Raw genomic sequence first — 18,613 nt, forward strand, 5'->3', positions numbered from 1 at the left:
TTTACTCTCCCGATGTCTACCTGATTCAAAGAACCATTTATAAAGGGAGGAAAAGGTCAGAATCAGAACATTTCACTCAGCCTCTAAAACCAGAGCTGAGTCCCTGAGGAAATGTCACCTCTGGCTGGTGGAATTGGTGTTAATCATTTATATGAAATGGCGGGAGCTGGGCCAACCAGTCGTGGGGATGGGGGTGGATGGGGTTGTCCCGGGTCACGGTTTGGTGTTTGCTCCTAAACCCCACCTCTGACCCAGATTTGCAATCAAATGGCATATTGGACAAGTGGGCCAGCACGTCCACAAGACCAGTTGAGATCTGAAGATTTTTTAGTAGAAATTTTCACTGTTTTGGTATTTGAAATCTAGTGTAAAGTAATTGGAGGAAAAAAATGTCTCTGGTGTTTTGATCTTCCTTACCCAGATATGTTCTGGGAAAAATCACCCCAACGGTATTATCACAAATAAAGACAATCTAGGGCTCTCGGCTCAAGAGGACTTGCTGTTCACACGGGAATATCAAGAGTAGTGCTAAAGAGCACAGCTCAAGTCGGAAGGTCTGAGTTCAAATCCTTGCTTTCCACCTTCTAGCTGTGTGATCTTGACAAGTTGCTTGACCTGTCTGTACACGGTTCTAGTGTGTGCTGCAGCTGGCTTGTCCCTTCCCAACTCTCTTCACTGATGTCATGTTGGCCGCAGCCGCAGTCTTTATACCAGGGAAATTGGCAAATCAGGGCTCCCTCCCACCCACAGATTTATTAAACATTCACCAGCACACCACTGCACATTTCCTAATCTGTACAATGGGCTGATAATACCTGCCTCACCCAGAGGATGAATTGAGAGAACTCTTGGGAAGCACAAGTGATAGCCTTTAATACATTGTAGTATTCTAATTCTTTTAGCCATGCACTATTAGCTTTATTATTGTTGAGACTACTCTTTGGGGAGGTAGAAGCCTGATTTCACTGGCTCCAACATCAGTTGGCAGAGCTATTTACCCTCTTGGTGTCCCTTTTGCCTGGGGACTGCCATGGCAGCCTGTCAACTTCCCCTGAGCTTCGAGTTATATCTATGCAGCCTGACACAAATAATGGGGTAGTACTGGCAGAGTGATGCCAGAATTTCAGAAGAAAAGCACAGGCTTGGTTCCAAGGCCCCAGATTATTCCACTGGAGTAGGGGATGTACCTCGACCTGATTGTGGGGGAAATGGGCCATAATCAAAGAACACTGGAGTACAAAGGGCTACAGGAAACCACACAATTCAAACCCCTCGTTTTACAGATGAGGAGACAGACACTGTTAGCCTGAGGCTTGAGTTCCCTCTACTGTTGTTTTCCAATTTCCTTTTTCACCAGGATGATGCTCTTAGCTTTTGGTTATGATGAAAACATAATCAAATTCAGAAACTGTAAGAGAATTTACTGGATGGGATCAGAAAAGCAAGCAAGAAAATATCTTAAAATGGGAATGTAAATTGGTGCAGCCGCCAAGGAAAACAGTATGGAGGGTTCCTAAAAAATTAAAAATAGAGCTACCATATGATCCAGCAATTCCACTTCTTGGATATGTCTGAAAGAAATGAAATCACTAACATGAAAAGATATATGCACCCCATGTTCATTGCAGCATTCTTTATAATAATCAAGACATGGAAACAACCTAAGTGTCCATCAACGGATGAATGGCTAAAGAAAATGTGGTATTTGTACACACACACGCACGCACACACACACACACACACACAGGAATATTATTCAGCCATAAAAAAGGAAATGCTGCCATTTGCAACAACACGTATGGGCCTTGAGGGCATTATTTAAGAGAAATAAGTCAGACAAATACTGTATGATGTAACTTATATGTGGAATCTAAAAAAACCAAACTCATAGAAACAGAGACTAGATTGGTGGTTGCCAGAGATGGTGGGTGGAGGGTGGGGGAAATGGGTAAAGGTGGAAAAAAAAAAAAAGGAAGAAAACGTCTTAAAAGATGAAGCATCACATTTCACGTTAGAAGTTTTAAGCTGTTTTAGGGCAGGATCACAGCCCCATACTTTGCATTCAGCCAACACTCTAATAGCTACTTTTTTCCTCAATGAATATCTCATGAATTAATCAATTTCCACAAATCTGGAATGACTGAATAGATATCACTTTAAAATACAAAAACAAAAACCAGGATACAGGATGGTATAAAGAATGGAAAGATATGCTCCAAAATGCCGACAATATATGTCTTTGGATAGTGTTAGTGTGGATAGATTTCTTTTTCTACTTTTTGTGACATTACATTCTGTATTAGTCAGCTATCCCACAATAATGCTGCTTAACAAACTACCCCAAAACTCAGCAGCTTACAATAGCAAAAATATATTCCCCTACTAATAGTCTATGGGTCAGCTGATATAGCTAGGCTTGGCCCCAGGATTAGGTTCGGATCTGCTGCATGTGTCTCATTCTGTGGCCCAGGTGATTACCTGGGGGATCCTGTTCTCTTGTGGATGACAGGAGTACAAGGGGCCAGCTAAACTGTATAAGCACATTGGAGGCCTCTGCTCACATCATATCCACTAACACCCCAGTGGCTAAAGGAAGTCGTATGGCCAAGCCCATATCAATGGGGCAGGAAGTATATATGACCCACAGTGGGAAGGGAACAAGTATTTGCTGAACAATTATTCAAACTATCCCACAGACTATCACACTTCTTTGAAAACAAGTACATAAAATACTTTTATAATTGAAAATATGTTCTCATCAAAATGATAATACGTTTGTATTGCATTTTGTACTTTATAGAACATCTTTGCATCATTCTCATATATTCTTTCCAATAGCCCAGTGACATGGTGGGAAAGGCAGCATCCTCATTTTTAAAGATGCGAAAATTTTGGCTGCATTATTTTCTTAGAACTGCCATAACAAATTACCACAAGCCTGGGGGCTTTGAAAGAAATTTACTCTCTCATAGTTCTGGAATCTGGAAGTCTGAAATCAAGGTGTCAGCTGGACCATGATCTCTCTGAAGGTTCTTGGGAAGAATTCCTTGCCTTTTCCTGGCTTCTTGTGGTTGCCAGCATTCCCTGGCTTGAGCTGCATCACTCTGATCTCTGCCTCTGTCATCACCTGGCTTTCTTTCTCCCTGTCTCTGTGTCTCTCTTCTCATCTTCTTACAAGGGTAGCAGCCATATTGGATTTAGGACCCACTTCAATTTAGTATGACCTCATCTTAACTTGATTACATCTGCAAAGACCCTATTTCCAAATAGGATCACAATCACAGGTTCTGGGTGGACATGAGTTACTGGGGGACACTAGTCAACCCAGTACACTGGCTTGCGGAGTTTATGGCATTTACATTCTTCCTTGACAATTTCTCCAGCATATGGCATCTTCCTTGCCACATGTCTTAGACCAGAGCTTCTCAAACTTGACTGTGTGCACAGATTACCTGAGGGTCTTGTTAAATGCAGAGTCTGATTCGGAAGGTCAGGGTGGGCCCCAGCGCTGGGACTGCAGTGAGGTAAGGAGGCACCTAGAATGGCATTGCACTGTCCTGACGGGAGGGCCTTCTTGAATTTTGTGCCCTGGGTGACTTGCTTGTCTCACCCTAGTCCCAGCCCTGTGAGATTCTGCATTTCTGACAAAGGCTGCTGGTCCAAGGACCACAGTTTGAGTAGCAAGGCCTAAAGCTGCAGTCTATGTGGGTTTAATGCTCAGTATATGACCCTCAATGGCAATGAGGGTGCTTTCCATTTTCAACCTGGGTGTGTGGGCTTTCTAACTCCTAGAAAAGAAACACTGGTTCTGCTATATTTTTTTAGATAACACTGTGTCACGTGGTCTGGCCTGGCTGCCCATGTTGGGTTCTTTGGGAACAGTTTAGGAAGTTAAGTGGTAGCACAGAGATCCAGGGCCCCTTTGTAAGGACCACATCAGACCTTCCTCCCCAACCCTCCCCGGTTCCTAGAATGCCCCAGTACTATAGCACTGGCTCCCCAACCTTCCATAATGTTGCCTGCAAGAGTGTCCTTGCTCTCTCCTAATAGCCATAGTGGCACAAGTGGGGGTTTCCTTTACCAGCGACTCTGTCACCAACACTTGTGCCTACATGTTGAGCCCTGGCCCCAGGTCGTGTCACAATCCCCTTAGTCTTTTCTCAAGGATATATATATATATAATTTTTTCCCTTCTGGAACCTCATTTGCCTCCCCTATCATGGGCCCTGATGACACATCTCTTGAATCAGAGGACACAGGGTTGGGGCTTTGGACCCTTCCCTCCCCGAAGGCTCTGGTTCCTCTCACAAAAGGCTCTGCCTCCTCCCCTTGCATCCCTTGCACTCTTGCATCCCAGGGATCTGAGAGAGCAGCCAAAGGCCTCCCCTCCAAACTTCCACTGTCAGAAGAGAAACAATATCCTGCTAAGTTCCCACACAGCATTTGTCAGTCGGGGGTCCCCTGAGGAGAAGTAATTATAGGATTTTTCCTCTGTAAAAACTGAAGAAACAGGCATGCTGGGGAATTATGGGTCTTCAAGGTCACACAGTGAATCAGAGGAAGCAAATCCATCTAGCTGAATCTTTTCCACAGTTGTTAATTAGGAGCATTAGTGAGTCTATAGAGAAACCTCTTCTCATTCTGTTTCTTGTTTTACAGGGGCTTTTCTGAGCTGAGTCTTGATGCAACATGGCACGTGTGGGCAAATGCCAAGGCTTTTTCTAAATCATCTAATCTGGTATTTTCCAAAGCAGCTCCCATGAAACTCTGGGCTCAAGGGTGGCTTAATTTACTAGAATCCCACCTTTCATTTAGCAAGAAGGTTCTGCTTTAAAGAAGTCGAGAACTTATCATCCCAAGGATGGTGGGAGTTGAGGGCAGCAGAGGCATTTGTGAGGACAGAGGACGGGAACAGGCTGATTTTTTCTTTTTTGATACCACTCGGTATTTCCACACGGCTTCAGTGACGTACAAAGTGTTGAGAAAGGGGATGGGGAAACTTTAACACGAGAAATGGCTAAGTGGTGACCTTTAGCTTTTCCACCCACAATTTCTAGGACTCAACGGCTCTTGGAGGTAGGGGGCATGAACGGGAAAAAGGGGTGAAATAGAAAAGAAAGGTGTCCCTCCACCTCCCACCCTCTAAAGATTCTGGGGTGACAGCGGGAGCGAAGGGGAGGAGGCAAGAAAATCACGTGTTTGTGTGCGAAAATAATGAAAACGAATAAAGAGATGCTGAATATACTGAAGCAAAAAAGAAGTCTTTACTCATAGGTGAATTAAAAAAGTTTTTTTTAGCGACTTCAGAAAATATTGCAAGATGTCCTGGTTTCTAGTGCCTACAACCCAAAGATGAGTTTTCAAATGAAAGACTAATTTGCTTACTTTTTCAACCGTGGGACTGAAAATGAAAGTTTCCCAGCATTAAAAACAAAACACTCACTAGGCAACTCATTTCTCTGGCTCCCAGGCCTTTCTGATCCACCCCCACGTTCCCTAGCTAACTCTGGGGCAGCCAATCCCCTACTACCTCTCACCTTTTCCTACCAGTGTGACGGACATGGCGACACTGAGCTCAGGGGAGGCCTGCACTGGGTCCGGGGGTAGGGGCAGGACTTCCAAGGCTGAGCAGGGCTGGAAAAGGAAGGGTGGGATTTGCTGGGTAAGTTTAGTGATCTCCGGAGGTGAGACTAACTTGACTTTGAATCCCGCTTCCACTGCTTACTGGTGGGATGAACTTGGGCAAATTACTTCACCTTCTGAGCCTGTTTTCTTCTTTGTTAAAAGAGAAAGCAAGCTGTTCCTGTCCCCTATAGGTTGATGTGAGAATTACATGAAGGGATATCTAAACTGCAGGTAACACTACCTGTTATGGACCATTTATCACTAAATCAAAGAAATGCCCTTGACATTTGGCCATCAAATGGGATGCCCTCTGCTGCTCCTCTGCCTCTGGATATTTCTTTACTCTCGGGTGCTTCTTCCAAAAGGTAGAAACCAACAGTTAAGTGAGGGTTCTAAGCCGATTTCTGACGTTTCTAAGGCCCCATGTGATCAGCCACTCTGCGCACCAGTGGGGAGAATGAACTGGAATCTTGGAATCATGAGAAGTACATGTTAAACCTGAAAGTTGCACTCTTTTTTGACAATGGAGAAAATGGTCACCTTTTTAAACACAGCTGACTGGAGAGGATACAACTAGACGGTACTCAAATCCATATAAACCTTTTAATTAAAAAAGTCATATAAAATAACAAATGGCGATTTCCCCATCTAGTATAGATAAGTAAGCAAACAAAGTTGAAAGGCACGTATTAATTTAAAATTCCAGGGCTGGCCCCGTGGCTTAGCGGTTCAGTGCGTGCGCTCCGCTACTGGCGGCCCGGGGTTCGGATCCTGGGCGCGCACCGACGCACCACTTGTCTGGCCACGCTGAGGCCACGTCCCACATACAGCAACTAGAAGGATCTGTAACTATGACATACAACTATCTACTGGGGCTTTGGGGGAAAAAAAAGGAGGAGGATTGACGATAGATGTTAGCTCAGAGCCGGTCTTCCTCAGCAAAAAAAGAGGAAGATTAGCACGGATGTTAGCTCAGGGCTGATCTTTCTCTCTCTCTCTCACTCACACACACACACACACACACACACACACTTCCATCACAGGAAGTCGGAAGGTTTTTGTACCCAATGTAAAAAAAAAAAAAAAAAAGTCCTTAAGTTGCTCTTTGGAATAGCAGCATTTAAGGTTTTCTTGTCACACTTTACTCCTTTGGGATGTGGCTATGTAGTCGTGGGAGAAATGTTCCCCTGAAATTTGGTTAAAACCAGTCAGCTCCTTTGAGCGTTTTCATGGAAATGTCAGACAACCATGAAATGCTGAGAAAGAGGGTTGCACTGAAGGTCTAGCTTTGGTAAATTATGCAGAGCTGCACTTGGCAGCAGACAGGTCAAATGAGACATCAAGGAGCATTATTTTATAATGTAGGACCCAATGTAATCTTAAAGACCTGACTAGGTTCTAAAATAATGGAGCCCAGTGCTATTGAAAAATGACCAGCACCATGTTTAAAACAGTATGCTCTGCACTAGTTTCTATATAAAACATTTCAAATTAAGCTCTTTATGATATAGATCAGATTATCCAAGTGCTGCCTCTGAGCTTTAAGCTAGGCCTCGGAAGTTCAGCTAGTGCCTGGGGAGTCTTCATTAACATTCACCTCTAAGGAGAGGCTGAAAGAGGAATTTCCAGAGACAACTTCTGGCTCAGGGCATGGGGCTCCCTAGCCAACTCTGTCTCCATGAGGCTCCTGGAATTTGCCGAGATCTCTCTTCGCAATTGGCTTTGTTGGAATATAAAGCAACAGCTAATGTTTTGGAGCATCTGGACTCTGGCCAGGCCCCCTGAGATTCTCATCCTAAAGGAACTTCAAAATGGAAACGGAGCCTCTGCCTTACCCTTGCAACTCAGTCCTTTGGGTGACAGAAGAATATTTATAATAACATAATAAAATACTCTGATATTTCCCTCTACCCCTAGTATTGCTTATCTTCTCAAAACCCACTCCTCCCATTGCTGACAAACCAAAACAGAAAATAATTGAGGCAGCTGTTAATTGGCCCATGCTCATGTGTCAAAGCAGAGAAAAAAAAAAAGTCCATTATAGGCTGTTGATTTACAAAAGCCAAAGAAAGGCTTTTCCCCTAAAGGACACCAAATCCAGAATACTGATGAATGATAAGGGCAAGGCTTTCCCACCCCCTAGACCAGCCAAAAGCCCTGTAGACAGATGCCAGTGGGGAAGCCACGGGACCTTGAACATGGTGGTCTTTGAGAACGGGCCTGCCCTCCTCTTCCTGACCAGTTGGGATAGAGACATCTCTGGAAGCCTCAATCTTGGAAGGTGGTTTTTATGAACAGAGAGAACTGTGCCCATCTTCCTGAGCCCCAACCCAGAGTAGAAGCAGTGCAGACATGGAATTGAGTTGAGGAATGGGTTTCCCTGTACCTCTGTGTCACCCATGTCATCAAGAAGGACTTAAAGGTGGCTGAGGGATCCCCAGGAATGGAATGCGACTTGCAGGTGGTCGCAGTAACCTGAGGGGACCAATGTCCAAGACCAGATGGGTCAGTGGTCACCTCGGTAGATGTCACTGTGGACTGATGACATTGAGGGCCACTGCTCTGACCCCTTGTCACCAACTGGTACCATCCCCAGACCTCGACCTCCAGGGAAAAAGTGTATGTGTGGACTCCTACCATTTTCACAAGATAGGAGCTAAAAGCAGTTCTGTTAAGGAAAGACATACTTTTTTTTCGTACCTGAGTTTGTGGCATAAGAGGTGTCCTTGCTATATGTGCTTTTAACCTTTCTGTCTTCTCCGCAGACTTAGCAACAAAGCAGATAAGTACACGGACAACTTCTAACCATGCAACGGGCAGGTTCTACAAGTCACAGAACTGTAGCTACATGCTGGGCCTTAGAGCAATCTTAGAGCACTGTCCTCTTTCCCACCTACCCATTTTACAGAAAAGGCAACTGAGGCCCCTTCCACTGCTGATAGCACAGAGCAAAGTAAGGAAAGGGATGTGCTAGGCAGTGTTTGATATGAGGCGAGGATCTCGGTGACTGGTGGTGAATATACGTTGTCTGTGAGTCTGGAATCTACACACTGTGCAAGCCACGGATCCCATCTTGCAGGGAGGACCACCTCTGCCTCGCCCTTTGTGTGTAGGCCCAGCAGGCCTGCTTTGCTTCACTCCTGACCGCCAGTCAACTTGTGGAACAGGTCCTCGTCGAGCGTTTCATTCTGGTCCTTGGAGCGAGTGGACAAGAAAATGTAGCCACCGATGTACTCATGCACGATCTTGCAATCCGCACTCAGGCAGGTGAACGCAATGGAGACATTCTGGTCAAACTCGATCGCCACCTGGAAGAGGAAGGCACAGATAAGCTTCAACTCCGACAAGGAAAGAGGAGAAAGAAGTTGCTTTGCTGGCGAGGGCCCCAGAGCTGAGGACTGCTGAGGTGGCTTATAGATGGATTTCTCAGAAAAAATCCACAAAAAACCACCACTTCTGTTAAACGCTTATAGAAAACGTGTCTTTGTTCCCTTTGCGCCCTCTTGTGGTGTCAATACATCCTAACTCCTAACACAGAGATTTTCTGTCTGTCTCTTATCTAGATATAAGAACTTTTCAAGCACTCCCTTTGTCACTGGGCAGGGTGCTTTGCAGAATTTTTAAATGCAGACTAAAAGGCCCACCTGAATTTTCCTACACTTACTGCCTCGCACCCCTTCCCAGCTGAAAGTCATAAACTCTAAGCACTAGAAGAAACTGAGACTTCACTGGTTCTCAACCTTGGCTGCCCAGTGGAATCACCAGTGGATCTTTAAAAATTATCCTGATGCCCAGCTCCCACTCCGAGATTCGGATTTAACTGGTGTTAGGTGTGACCTGGGCAGTGGCATTGTAAAGCTCCCCAGGTGGTCCTAATATGCAACAAGGGTTTAGAGCCACTGCCTTAGAAGTCATCTAATCTCAGACCTTCATTCTACAAATGAGTGCCCAGATGGTTAACAGCCCAATGAGAGGAATCTATGTTTCTTTTAAAAAAAAAGTGTGAGTCTCACCATCCCTCTGTGTTGACGGCTTTCCTACTGGAAAAATGAGAATGCCAAAGGAATGGGGGAAAAGAGACTCTATATCAGCAACAGCAGACTGTTTTAAATCATCAGGATGCTAAGGCGCCTCTAACTTCATCTAGAATTTCCCATGATACAGGTTTGGCCTGAACTTAGTTCCTAGCGTTGAGATGATGGGAGGCTGAGGGCTCGAGGGCTCCTAAACTCAAGAGGCTAAGCTCTTCTCAGTCTTCCCCATGCACCTCACTTGCTTCTCTAGAAGTTTTCCCCTTTCGGGACTGGAATGCTCTCCAGGTAGATAATTGAGCCTCTGAGTCCTCAACCAGTTAGACCTCATGGCAGTCAGTCAGATGAGGCCTTTTTTGTATTTATTTTGCATGACAGTTACATCTCAGGTAGCTTCTGCTAAGTAATTATCAGCCTACATTTTATATAATCCTATGCTGAGTCGAAGGAAATTAAACTACTCAGCAATTTTAGAGTCTGTCTGTATGAAAAGTCTGCATGCAGACTAAGCATTTGGCCTATACTTGTTAGGAAACTGCCCAGAATTGCATGTGATTATTTTAGCAGACAATTACCATGAGCTTATGCTTTCTGAATTCTAAATATAAGAACACCCTTTTTTTATTTTTTTATTTTTTATTTTTTAATTGTTTTCCCCCAAAGCCCCAGTAGATAGTTGTATGTCATAGATGCACATCCTTCTAGTTGCTGCACGTGGGATGCGGCCTCAGCATGGCCGGAGAAGCGGTGCGTCGGTGCACGCCCGGGATCCGAACCCGGGCCGCCAGCAGCAAAGCATGCGCACTTAACCGCTAAGCCACGGGGCCGGCCCAAGAACACCCTTTTAAAATCAGAATAATCTGTAATTCTGAGGGAACACACATTTACAGGCTCAACCTGAATATACCAAAAACTTTCACTTTACCTGCCGGATTTCCCAATTTACGTTCCACTGTTTCATATTTGTGAATCTCCATGTTGTAATTGGAATCCCAGTGGCTGCATCGATTTTAATCAACCTATTGTAGGAAACTCCCAGAATGTCATCTTTTTTGCTTCCTTTAAATCTGAAAAAAAAAAATTAATTAAAAGAAGCAACAGCTTTCTGTAATATGATGGTCATTCATATACAACTTCTTCAATCTAATACCAACATTTCTAAATCATTTCTGAAGAATGGACAATGAGGGAGTAACTTGCTACAGAAGGGTATTTTTATTGTGCTATAGAGAATATGAAGAATGGGGAGAATTAAAGCTGTTCTGCAGACATTCTTTAAGTGAAACTGACATCAGAGAAAAGCAAAATAAGAGGAGGTTAAGTCAATTCAAAATTAGCACTGACGGTGTATGCCAGGCACCCTTCTAGGCACTGGGAACACAGTAGTGACCTAAACACATAGAAAATTCCTGACTGCACGGAGCTTGTGTTCTAGTGGGGGGAGAGAGTCATGAATAAGTGAAATATACATGCCAGATAAGATCAAGAAGAAAAATAAAGCACAAAAATGGGACAGAGAATACTGGCAATGAGGTGGTTATGATTTTAAACGGGGAGGCAAGGAAGATCTCAATGAGAAGAGACATTTGATCAAAGGACTGACGTCCATGAGTGAGTGAGCCACATGGATATCTGTGGAAAGACGACAGCAGGCAGAGGGCATAGCCAGTGCAAAGGCCAGGGCATTTTTGTTTTTTGCATGCTTAAGGATCTGCCAGGAGGCCAGTGTGCCGGGCACAGTGAAGGAGGGGAGAGGATGTGAAATTCCAGAGAAGAGGTCTTGTAGGGCCATTGCAAGAATTTGGCTTTTACTCTGAGTGAGACGGAATGCCTTCTGATGGTTTTGAGCAGAGGCCTGACATGGTTTGATGTCGATCTTAAAAGGATTACTCTGGCTGTTAAGCTGAAAACTCAGGGGGACAAGAGAAGAAGCAGGGAGACCAGGTAAGCACTCTGAACAGAAGAAAGACGGTTATGAGCAGCCAAACGTGGCTGAGTCATTTGTGAAAGGACGGTATTCTAAAATAAAAAGAGTTCTGTGTCCTGGACTAAATGAGAATATACTGGGCTTCAAGAAAGGTCCTTTTAATGGAATAGAAAGTGAGAGAGGCAAGTGAACACTGTGATTACCTGACAAGGTAGTAAGTGAGGCCGAATTCAGGTAGAGACTGCCACGCCTGGATGAACCGCAGCTTGGCTTCGACCAGGGGCATCTGGGCCACGTTCTGGTGGGCTTCCAGAATCCGGGCTGCCAGCTAAGCAGAAGCAGGAGACAACAAACTTTCCTTAGCATGTGCTGACTGTTCTATGACCATCCCATTAGCTCAGATCCCCAAGGAGAAAAACAAATGCAAGGCTCAAATGCAGCTCCACAAAGAAACTTCTTTCTCATTCATTCATTCATTCATTCATTCATTCTCTGCCCCTCTCTTTTTCTATAAGACGTGTAAATCCCTGGAGAGAAGAAGGAACCAGACTGGCTAAAACATAAGCTTCTAAGGTTCATGCAGATGGAGAGTTCTGGGTCCCTCTTTCTGGGGTCTGTGGAGTGTCCACTGACAATGGTTGTACTTGATTCAGTTCATCTGTGTAACTTTTAACCCACTTTTATGGAACCATAATTAAAAATTTTAATTTGTGGGAACTAAAAAATTTTATTTTTATGCTGAGGAAGATTCACCTTGAGCTAACATCTGTTGCCAATCTTCCTTTTTTTGCTTGAGGAAGATTTGCTCTGAGCTCACATCTGTTGCCTATCTCTATTTTGTACGTGGGTCACCACCACAGCATGGCCACTGATGAGTGGTGTAGGTCTGTGCCCGGGAAGTGAACCCAGGCCACTGAAGTGGAGCGTGCTGAAGTTAACCACTAGGCCACCAGGCCAGCCCCAAGACATTTTATTTTTAATTAAATTAAATCTGGGAATATCGACATGTTCAGTTAGCAGTACAGTCACCTCTAACAAAACTAACAATTTCTTAATATTGTCTAATACCCAGTCCACAGTCAAATTCCCCCATCAGATGATTTTTCATGATGACGGCCTCAATCATTTTAATTCCTCATTTTATTTCAGAAAATACAGAATTCACTGCAAATAATCTTGTCCCAACAATATTAGTAGTACCTGTTTTGACTTGTGTTTTTTTGCACACCGAGGTGACACAAAACATTCCGGATTCATGTCCATGTTTTCCAGACCGGAAGCCACCGGAGATGCTGAGTTCCGGTTTTTCATCCTCAGAAAGGAAAGGATGTTGAGGACCTCTGGCTGGTAAGAGCTGTCCGCCATGGTTTTGCCCTTCGATGCCAAGGCGCAAGCAGCCATCCACTGGGCATATTGATTCTCCTGCAGCAAACGTCAGAGGGCTGAGAAACAAGTTCAAGTGCAGAGCCACCCTGCCGGGAACAGAGCAGGACTTGGGCTTTCACCTTCATAATATAAAACCTTCACCTCCCAAGCAAGGAAAGATGTGAAGCGGCACACATTCTGGGGGCTGTCAATCACCTAATTTAATACCCAACAAAAGCTTTTGAGTCCTGTGTTGAGTTTCTAGATGCTACGGGGCCAGAGCATAGGAATGTCAGCTTTGATAAATTCCATGGAGGGAACTTTGCCTTTAAAGACGAACCAGGGGGGCAGGCCTGGTGGCACAAGCGGTTAAGTGCGTGTGCTCTGCTGCGGCAGCCCAGGGTTCGCCAGTTCGGATCCTGGGTGTGCACCAACGCACTGCTTGTCAAGCCATGCTGTGGTGGTGTCCCATATAAATTGGAGGAAGATGGGCATGGATGTTAGCCCAGGGCCAGTCTTCCTCAGCAAAAAAAAAAAAAAAAAAAAAGAGGAAGATTAGCAGATGTTAGCACAGGGCTGATCTCCTCACAAAAAAAAAAAAAAAAAAAAAAAAAAAGATGAACCAGGGACACAAAGGAGCTCCAAGGAACACAGACAGGTGAAAACCCAAACCACCCGACAGCCTTCCTTGATATATATTTCCATCTTCATATCATGTCTGATCTCTCTGGCAGAAGAAAATGAGAAAAAAATCATTAACTGATTTCCCACATTATTTCTACCCTGGCCTATCCCATGGTAGGACTCAAGTCCACTGATGGGATCTGAACCAATTTGCGGTGGCTTCCATTGTTCTTTAAAGTCTGTGCTCATTTTCTACCTCAGAGAGTGAACAGGAGTGGTCCTAGAAACCGTGGGGATGCAGTTGAAGGGTGGCACTGTTCACAGCAACAGCAGGTGAGGTATATTGAATTACTGGCCTCGATCTTCACCCTCCTGGTGTCCACACCCTTGCCATGTAAATTTTACAGTCCCTCCCACCAGAGCCAGAGTGTAATTTCCCACCTCTTGACTTTGGGGACAGCCATGGACTCTCTTCGGGCAATGGAATGTGGGTGGAAATGACAGTGTACCAATTGTGAGCCCAAGCTTTAGGAGGACTTGTGTTTCCAGTTCCCCTCTCGCGCTTCTGCCATCACTATGAGAAGACCCTTTCCAGGCAGTCGAGGTCCCAGAATAAATACAATGAACTTAACCTGAAGCACAGAGCCAAGCCTAGACAGATCTACAGCTCAAAGCAGATCTGCCCAGCTGACACCAGCCTGGATCATCCCACCCCCAGCTTGCCTACAGATGTTTCAGAAACAAATGTTTATTGGTATATGTCATTATGATTTTGTGGTTGTTTGTTACAAAGCAGTAGCTGACTGATGAGTGCTCTGATTTGAGAAAACACCTCAGATGGTTTGCCCTTAGGCTTAATAAAGGTGAAGTGACTTAACATTTTTGTGGTTTTACTTACATGGTCACATCTCAGATACACTTCATTCATACCATCAGCAACAGGGATTAGTAACTTGATTCCAAATTTTCTCCCTGCTACATTTACATCTGGCACAACTTCACAGCCTGAATGATAAAAGGCAGGGACAAAACTGAGTTCTGAGAAATCTGTTGTATAAATATCAGATGTGTGTCTAAAACAAAGACTTTAAACATAAGCCCCCCAGGTTCGATTCTCTTCTGAAAAATTGAGGAGCAAGTTGATAACATTAATTAAAGGATAACTAAATAAAACTTATGAGAATTAACATGGATAAAGAAAAATATTTTCTTTTATGATTTTCATATATCATCAACTGAATTCATTTTTCAGATTGATTTGGCTATTCTAACTCTGAGGAACGATTATGAATATGAACTTTTAAACAAATCAAAGCAGAGGGAATTCTCTGATTGTCACAATGATAAGGGAATTGAGTGCACCGGTTAATTAAATATTTCAGTTAATGGAGTTACCAGCATACTCACAGCCACTTGCAGAAATTAGAATAGGCACTAAAGTGACACCGAATTAAACATAATTGTTCCGGAATTCAGAAAGCTTTTCAGGATCCTACAATGCCTCACGTACTACACTTAGGACACCAGTTACCATCACTTCATAGACTTAGAAGCACTGGGAAAGAAAGGCCTGTAGATTGCAAATAACCACATTTACTAGACCACATTTCAGGTCCATGCTCCACGGGGAAGAGGAGCCGCAGGCTGGCTGCTGTTTTGACACCAGTGACATACAGAGGTTCCTCTGGAAGTAAACCTTGCTTCTTTGGGTAGGAGTCTTGGCTTCCATCTGCTTCCTGGGTCATGACAAGCCATACCAAGATGTAGGACCCTCTTACCTCTAAGATTAAGTTTTTCCACTGGTTCTCCTTGTTCGAGTTCCTTATTTTTAAAGTAGGCTATAGACGTATCTTTAAAGACGAACCAATATTGTTTGAAAGCTTTCAATACTAGCTTCTTGGGCCTGCAAATTAAGGTACAGTAAGCGTTGACACAACCATCCAGAAATGTAGGACATCAAAAATTTCAAGCGGATCAAGAAGCTCTTAGAGACCCTGTCAAACAACATAGTCTTTATTTTTAAAAATAATTTTCAAATTGCTAACTCATTTCTAAAAACTGAAAGTGGGATTTTGATATGAGATGTAGAAGTTACTGTGAAATTTCAGGAGTTAGACAAGCCGGGGCCACTCTCTGGCTCTGTAACTGCTACGCGTGTGACCCTGGGAAAGACTCTTCATCTGCCCGGGCCACGTGTACTGTCTCTGTGTGATGGGGAGAGTAGCAGCCTCCAACTCACAGGGCTTTATGAGGATGGAAAAAGCTAATCTTTGTAAAGGGGTATCACTCTGCTTGGCAGAATGGAAGTGTTCAACAAATTATTATGTATGTGAGAGACACCCACGAATCTGGCGACATGTGAAATTGCAGTATACTTCTTGCATCTGAAAAAGCTGCCCATATGGACAGCACAACCGTCAAGTTATCCGACATAAAAATCAGACATAAAAGTGAGCAACCTTTTCTGTAGTTTCCTCTTGACCGTTAGGAGAAACCACTAGAGGATTCCCAGTGAGCCACGGAAATCACCAAAATCTACGGCTAATCTATGTAGACTCTACTGTTATTAAAAAATATTTTGGGGGAAGATCTCCAACAGCGACATCTGTTGGGGCCAGAAAACTTTGTACTCTGGGCTAGACAAGGCCGGTGGTGCCAATGGCAGGATTCAGTTGCATCATTCAAAATAGAAAACGTGAGAGAGAACTGGGGAATAGGAAGGGAGTACAGATGGGCAAACAAAAGATAACATGAATTGTATGTGGTTTAATGGAACAATCCTGGCTTTGGGGGTTGATCAGGGTATCTCACACCAGATGAGTGGATTTCTGCCTTCAAGAAGGGGAGAAGAGAGGAAGCTTGGTGTTACTACCACTCATATATAATTTGCACAAGTCTTTTACCATGTTACTACTAGTCTTTCCTTAGCTAAAAACATGTTATCCTTAACACAAGGATAAGGGAGAAGATGTTCACTAAAAAACCAGTGTATTACAGGAGCATATTACAAAAAAATTATAAAATAAAATTGAAAAACATTATATGGGGCCGGCCCAGGGGTACAAGCGGTTAAGTCCGTGCACTCTGCTGCGGCAGCCCGGGGTTTGCCGGTTCGGATCCCGGGTGTGCACCAACGCACTGCTTGGCAAGCCATGCTGTGGCGGCGTCACATATAAAGTGGAGGAAGATGGGCACGGATGTTAGCCCAGGGCCAGTCTTCCTCAGAAAAAAGAGGAGGATTGGCAGATGTCAGCACAGGGCTGATCTTCCTCAGGAAAAAAAAAAAAAAAGAAAAACCTTATATGGAGTTAACATTTCCAGGATTTAGAAAACCACTGCATCAAAATAGTATTTATCATGTTATAGTTGTAGTTAATATAATTCTAAAAAACATATTTAAAAGATTGTTTGTCTAAGAATCAAATTCTCCAAAATTAATAGTATTTTCAAAATAGAATCTAAAGACAGCATATAACCAAAAGATAGTAAGGTCTCAGTTGGTCCTAGGCAGCTAAATTTCTATTCAGAATTAAGAATGAAATCCTGTTTCTCCATTTTAATTGGACTTTAAGAGTATTAAAAGTTCTCATATTCCCTCTACTATCCTCTTCCAGTTTGGTTCATCTTCTAGGCTGATTCCATACATTCCCAAAGCTAATGATTATTGCTCCTATTCTGTGTTCCAGAGGCTGGGGCAGGGCAGGGTAGGGGGAAGGAGAAATGGAGATAGTGGCTGGGTGGGGAATGATGTACATATGAATGAGACATTCTCACAAATCCTCATGGAGCTCATAGCTTAAAGAAGGAAATGCACAAAACAAATAAATACAATACAATATGGTAAGTCATACAACAAGGATGCGGGGGTGGTGAGTTACAGAGGACATAGCATTTAAACATAGAATGAAGGATGAATAAGAATTTGATTGGAGGAACAGGAAAAAGAAATTTAGAAGGCAGCAACTGCACACGCAATATGCAGAGGTGAGTCAGAGCCGAGCACCTTGGTGATACGAGTTGGGTCAAACATCTCTTGAACACCTACCTGATCATGGGCACTGTGCCGAGCAACGGAAATGGGAGAGAGGGGTAGTTTCTGTGGCTACAGCATTTCCATGTGTGGGCGATGATGGAGACAAGAACAGCAAGGTAGGTTGGGGCCAGGGTGGGACTTTGAATGTCCTGCTAAGGAGTTGGACTTTACTTTCTAGAGGAATAGTTCTCAAACTCTGGTATTCATCAGAACTGGAAGGGAGCTTGTTAGAGATACCTAGACATTGCCCCAGTCCCAAAGATTCAGATTCAGCAGGTGCAGGTTAGGGCCTAGGCATCTGCACTTTAAATAAGCTTTCCTAAGGTGGTTCCCCGGAGTTTGAGAAATACTAGTCTAGACCAGTAATCTCCAAACTAAAACTGGGCACATTCATCTTTAAAATATTTTGAGCACCCAGTCCCTAACACATTTACAATGGTTCATTTGTAATATTTGTGTATTTGTAACATATTGCAATATATACACTATAAACCTACACAAACATATAAATTAAAAACGAATGAACATGAGAAGTTCAGTTTGTTTTAAGAAAGGAGGTTATTACTCAGTTACATAAATCCCAGTTGAAGAAGTAACATTCAGTTTAATGCCATCTACTTGTTTGTGAAGGTTTTTGTTGAAACAAAGCTACTAATTTCCATCTTCCCTGATGTCACTCACTTATGCAAATTAATCAGAATATGTTGCATTTTTATATTTTTAATAAGTGGGTTTAAAACACACTATAACTCAATGTGGATGATGTTTAACACAGAAAAATTCTGTTTCCAAGTATGGACGGTGTGCAGATAATATTGTTTTAATAGGCAGTTTCATTATGTTATATTATTATTATATCATTATTATTATGACAATGAAAACATTTCCAATAACTGTTTTCAAAATGCTCTCTTTAAGATTATGTGCGTTTATTATCTTGAAAGCACTGGAGGCCTATTATTCAAGGTCATAAATTTGGAACACATTTTTTGAAAAAACAAAAATGTA

At 43.3% G+C, this 18,613-nt stretch overlaps 1 protein-coding gene across 4 annotated transcripts in view; it reads right to left on the bottom strand.

Moving 5' to 3' along the window:
• Positions 1–6,209: 6,209 nt before the first annotated feature.
• FERMT1 (FERM domain containing kindlin 1) overlaps positions 6,210–18,613 on the bottom strand; it is a 41,203-nt gene continuing 28,799 nt past the window's right edge. For all 4 annotated transcript variants that reach the window (XM_087445591.1, XM_087445592.1, XM_004433769.3 and 1 more), the window contains exons 10-15: positions 15,351–15,475; positions 14,471–14,577; positions 12,784–13,005; positions 11,787–11,911; positions 10,582–10,723; positions 6,210–8,933 (exon numbers count right to left, since the gene is read on the bottom strand). In XM_087445591.1, the coding sequence (XP_087301717.1) occupies positions 8,760–8,933; positions 10,582–10,723; positions 11,787–11,911; positions 12,784–13,005; positions 14,471–14,577; positions 15,351–15,475 (895 nt within the window). In that variant the 3' untranslated portion in view covers positions 6,210–8,759. The remainder of the gene's footprint in view (positions 8,934–10,581; positions 10,724–11,786; positions 11,912–12,783; positions 13,006–14,470; positions 14,578–15,350; positions 15,476–18,613) is intronic.

The sequence above is a fragment of the Ceratotherium simum genome, chromosome 21 (assembly GCF_057802395.1).
Source record: "Ceratotherium simum simum isolate JZ-2026a chromosome 21, ASM5780239v1, whole genome shotgun sequence".
In the NCBI taxonomy this organism is placed as follows: Eukaryota; Metazoa; Chordata; class Mammalia; order Perissodactyla; family Rhinocerotidae; genus Ceratotherium; species Ceratotherium simum.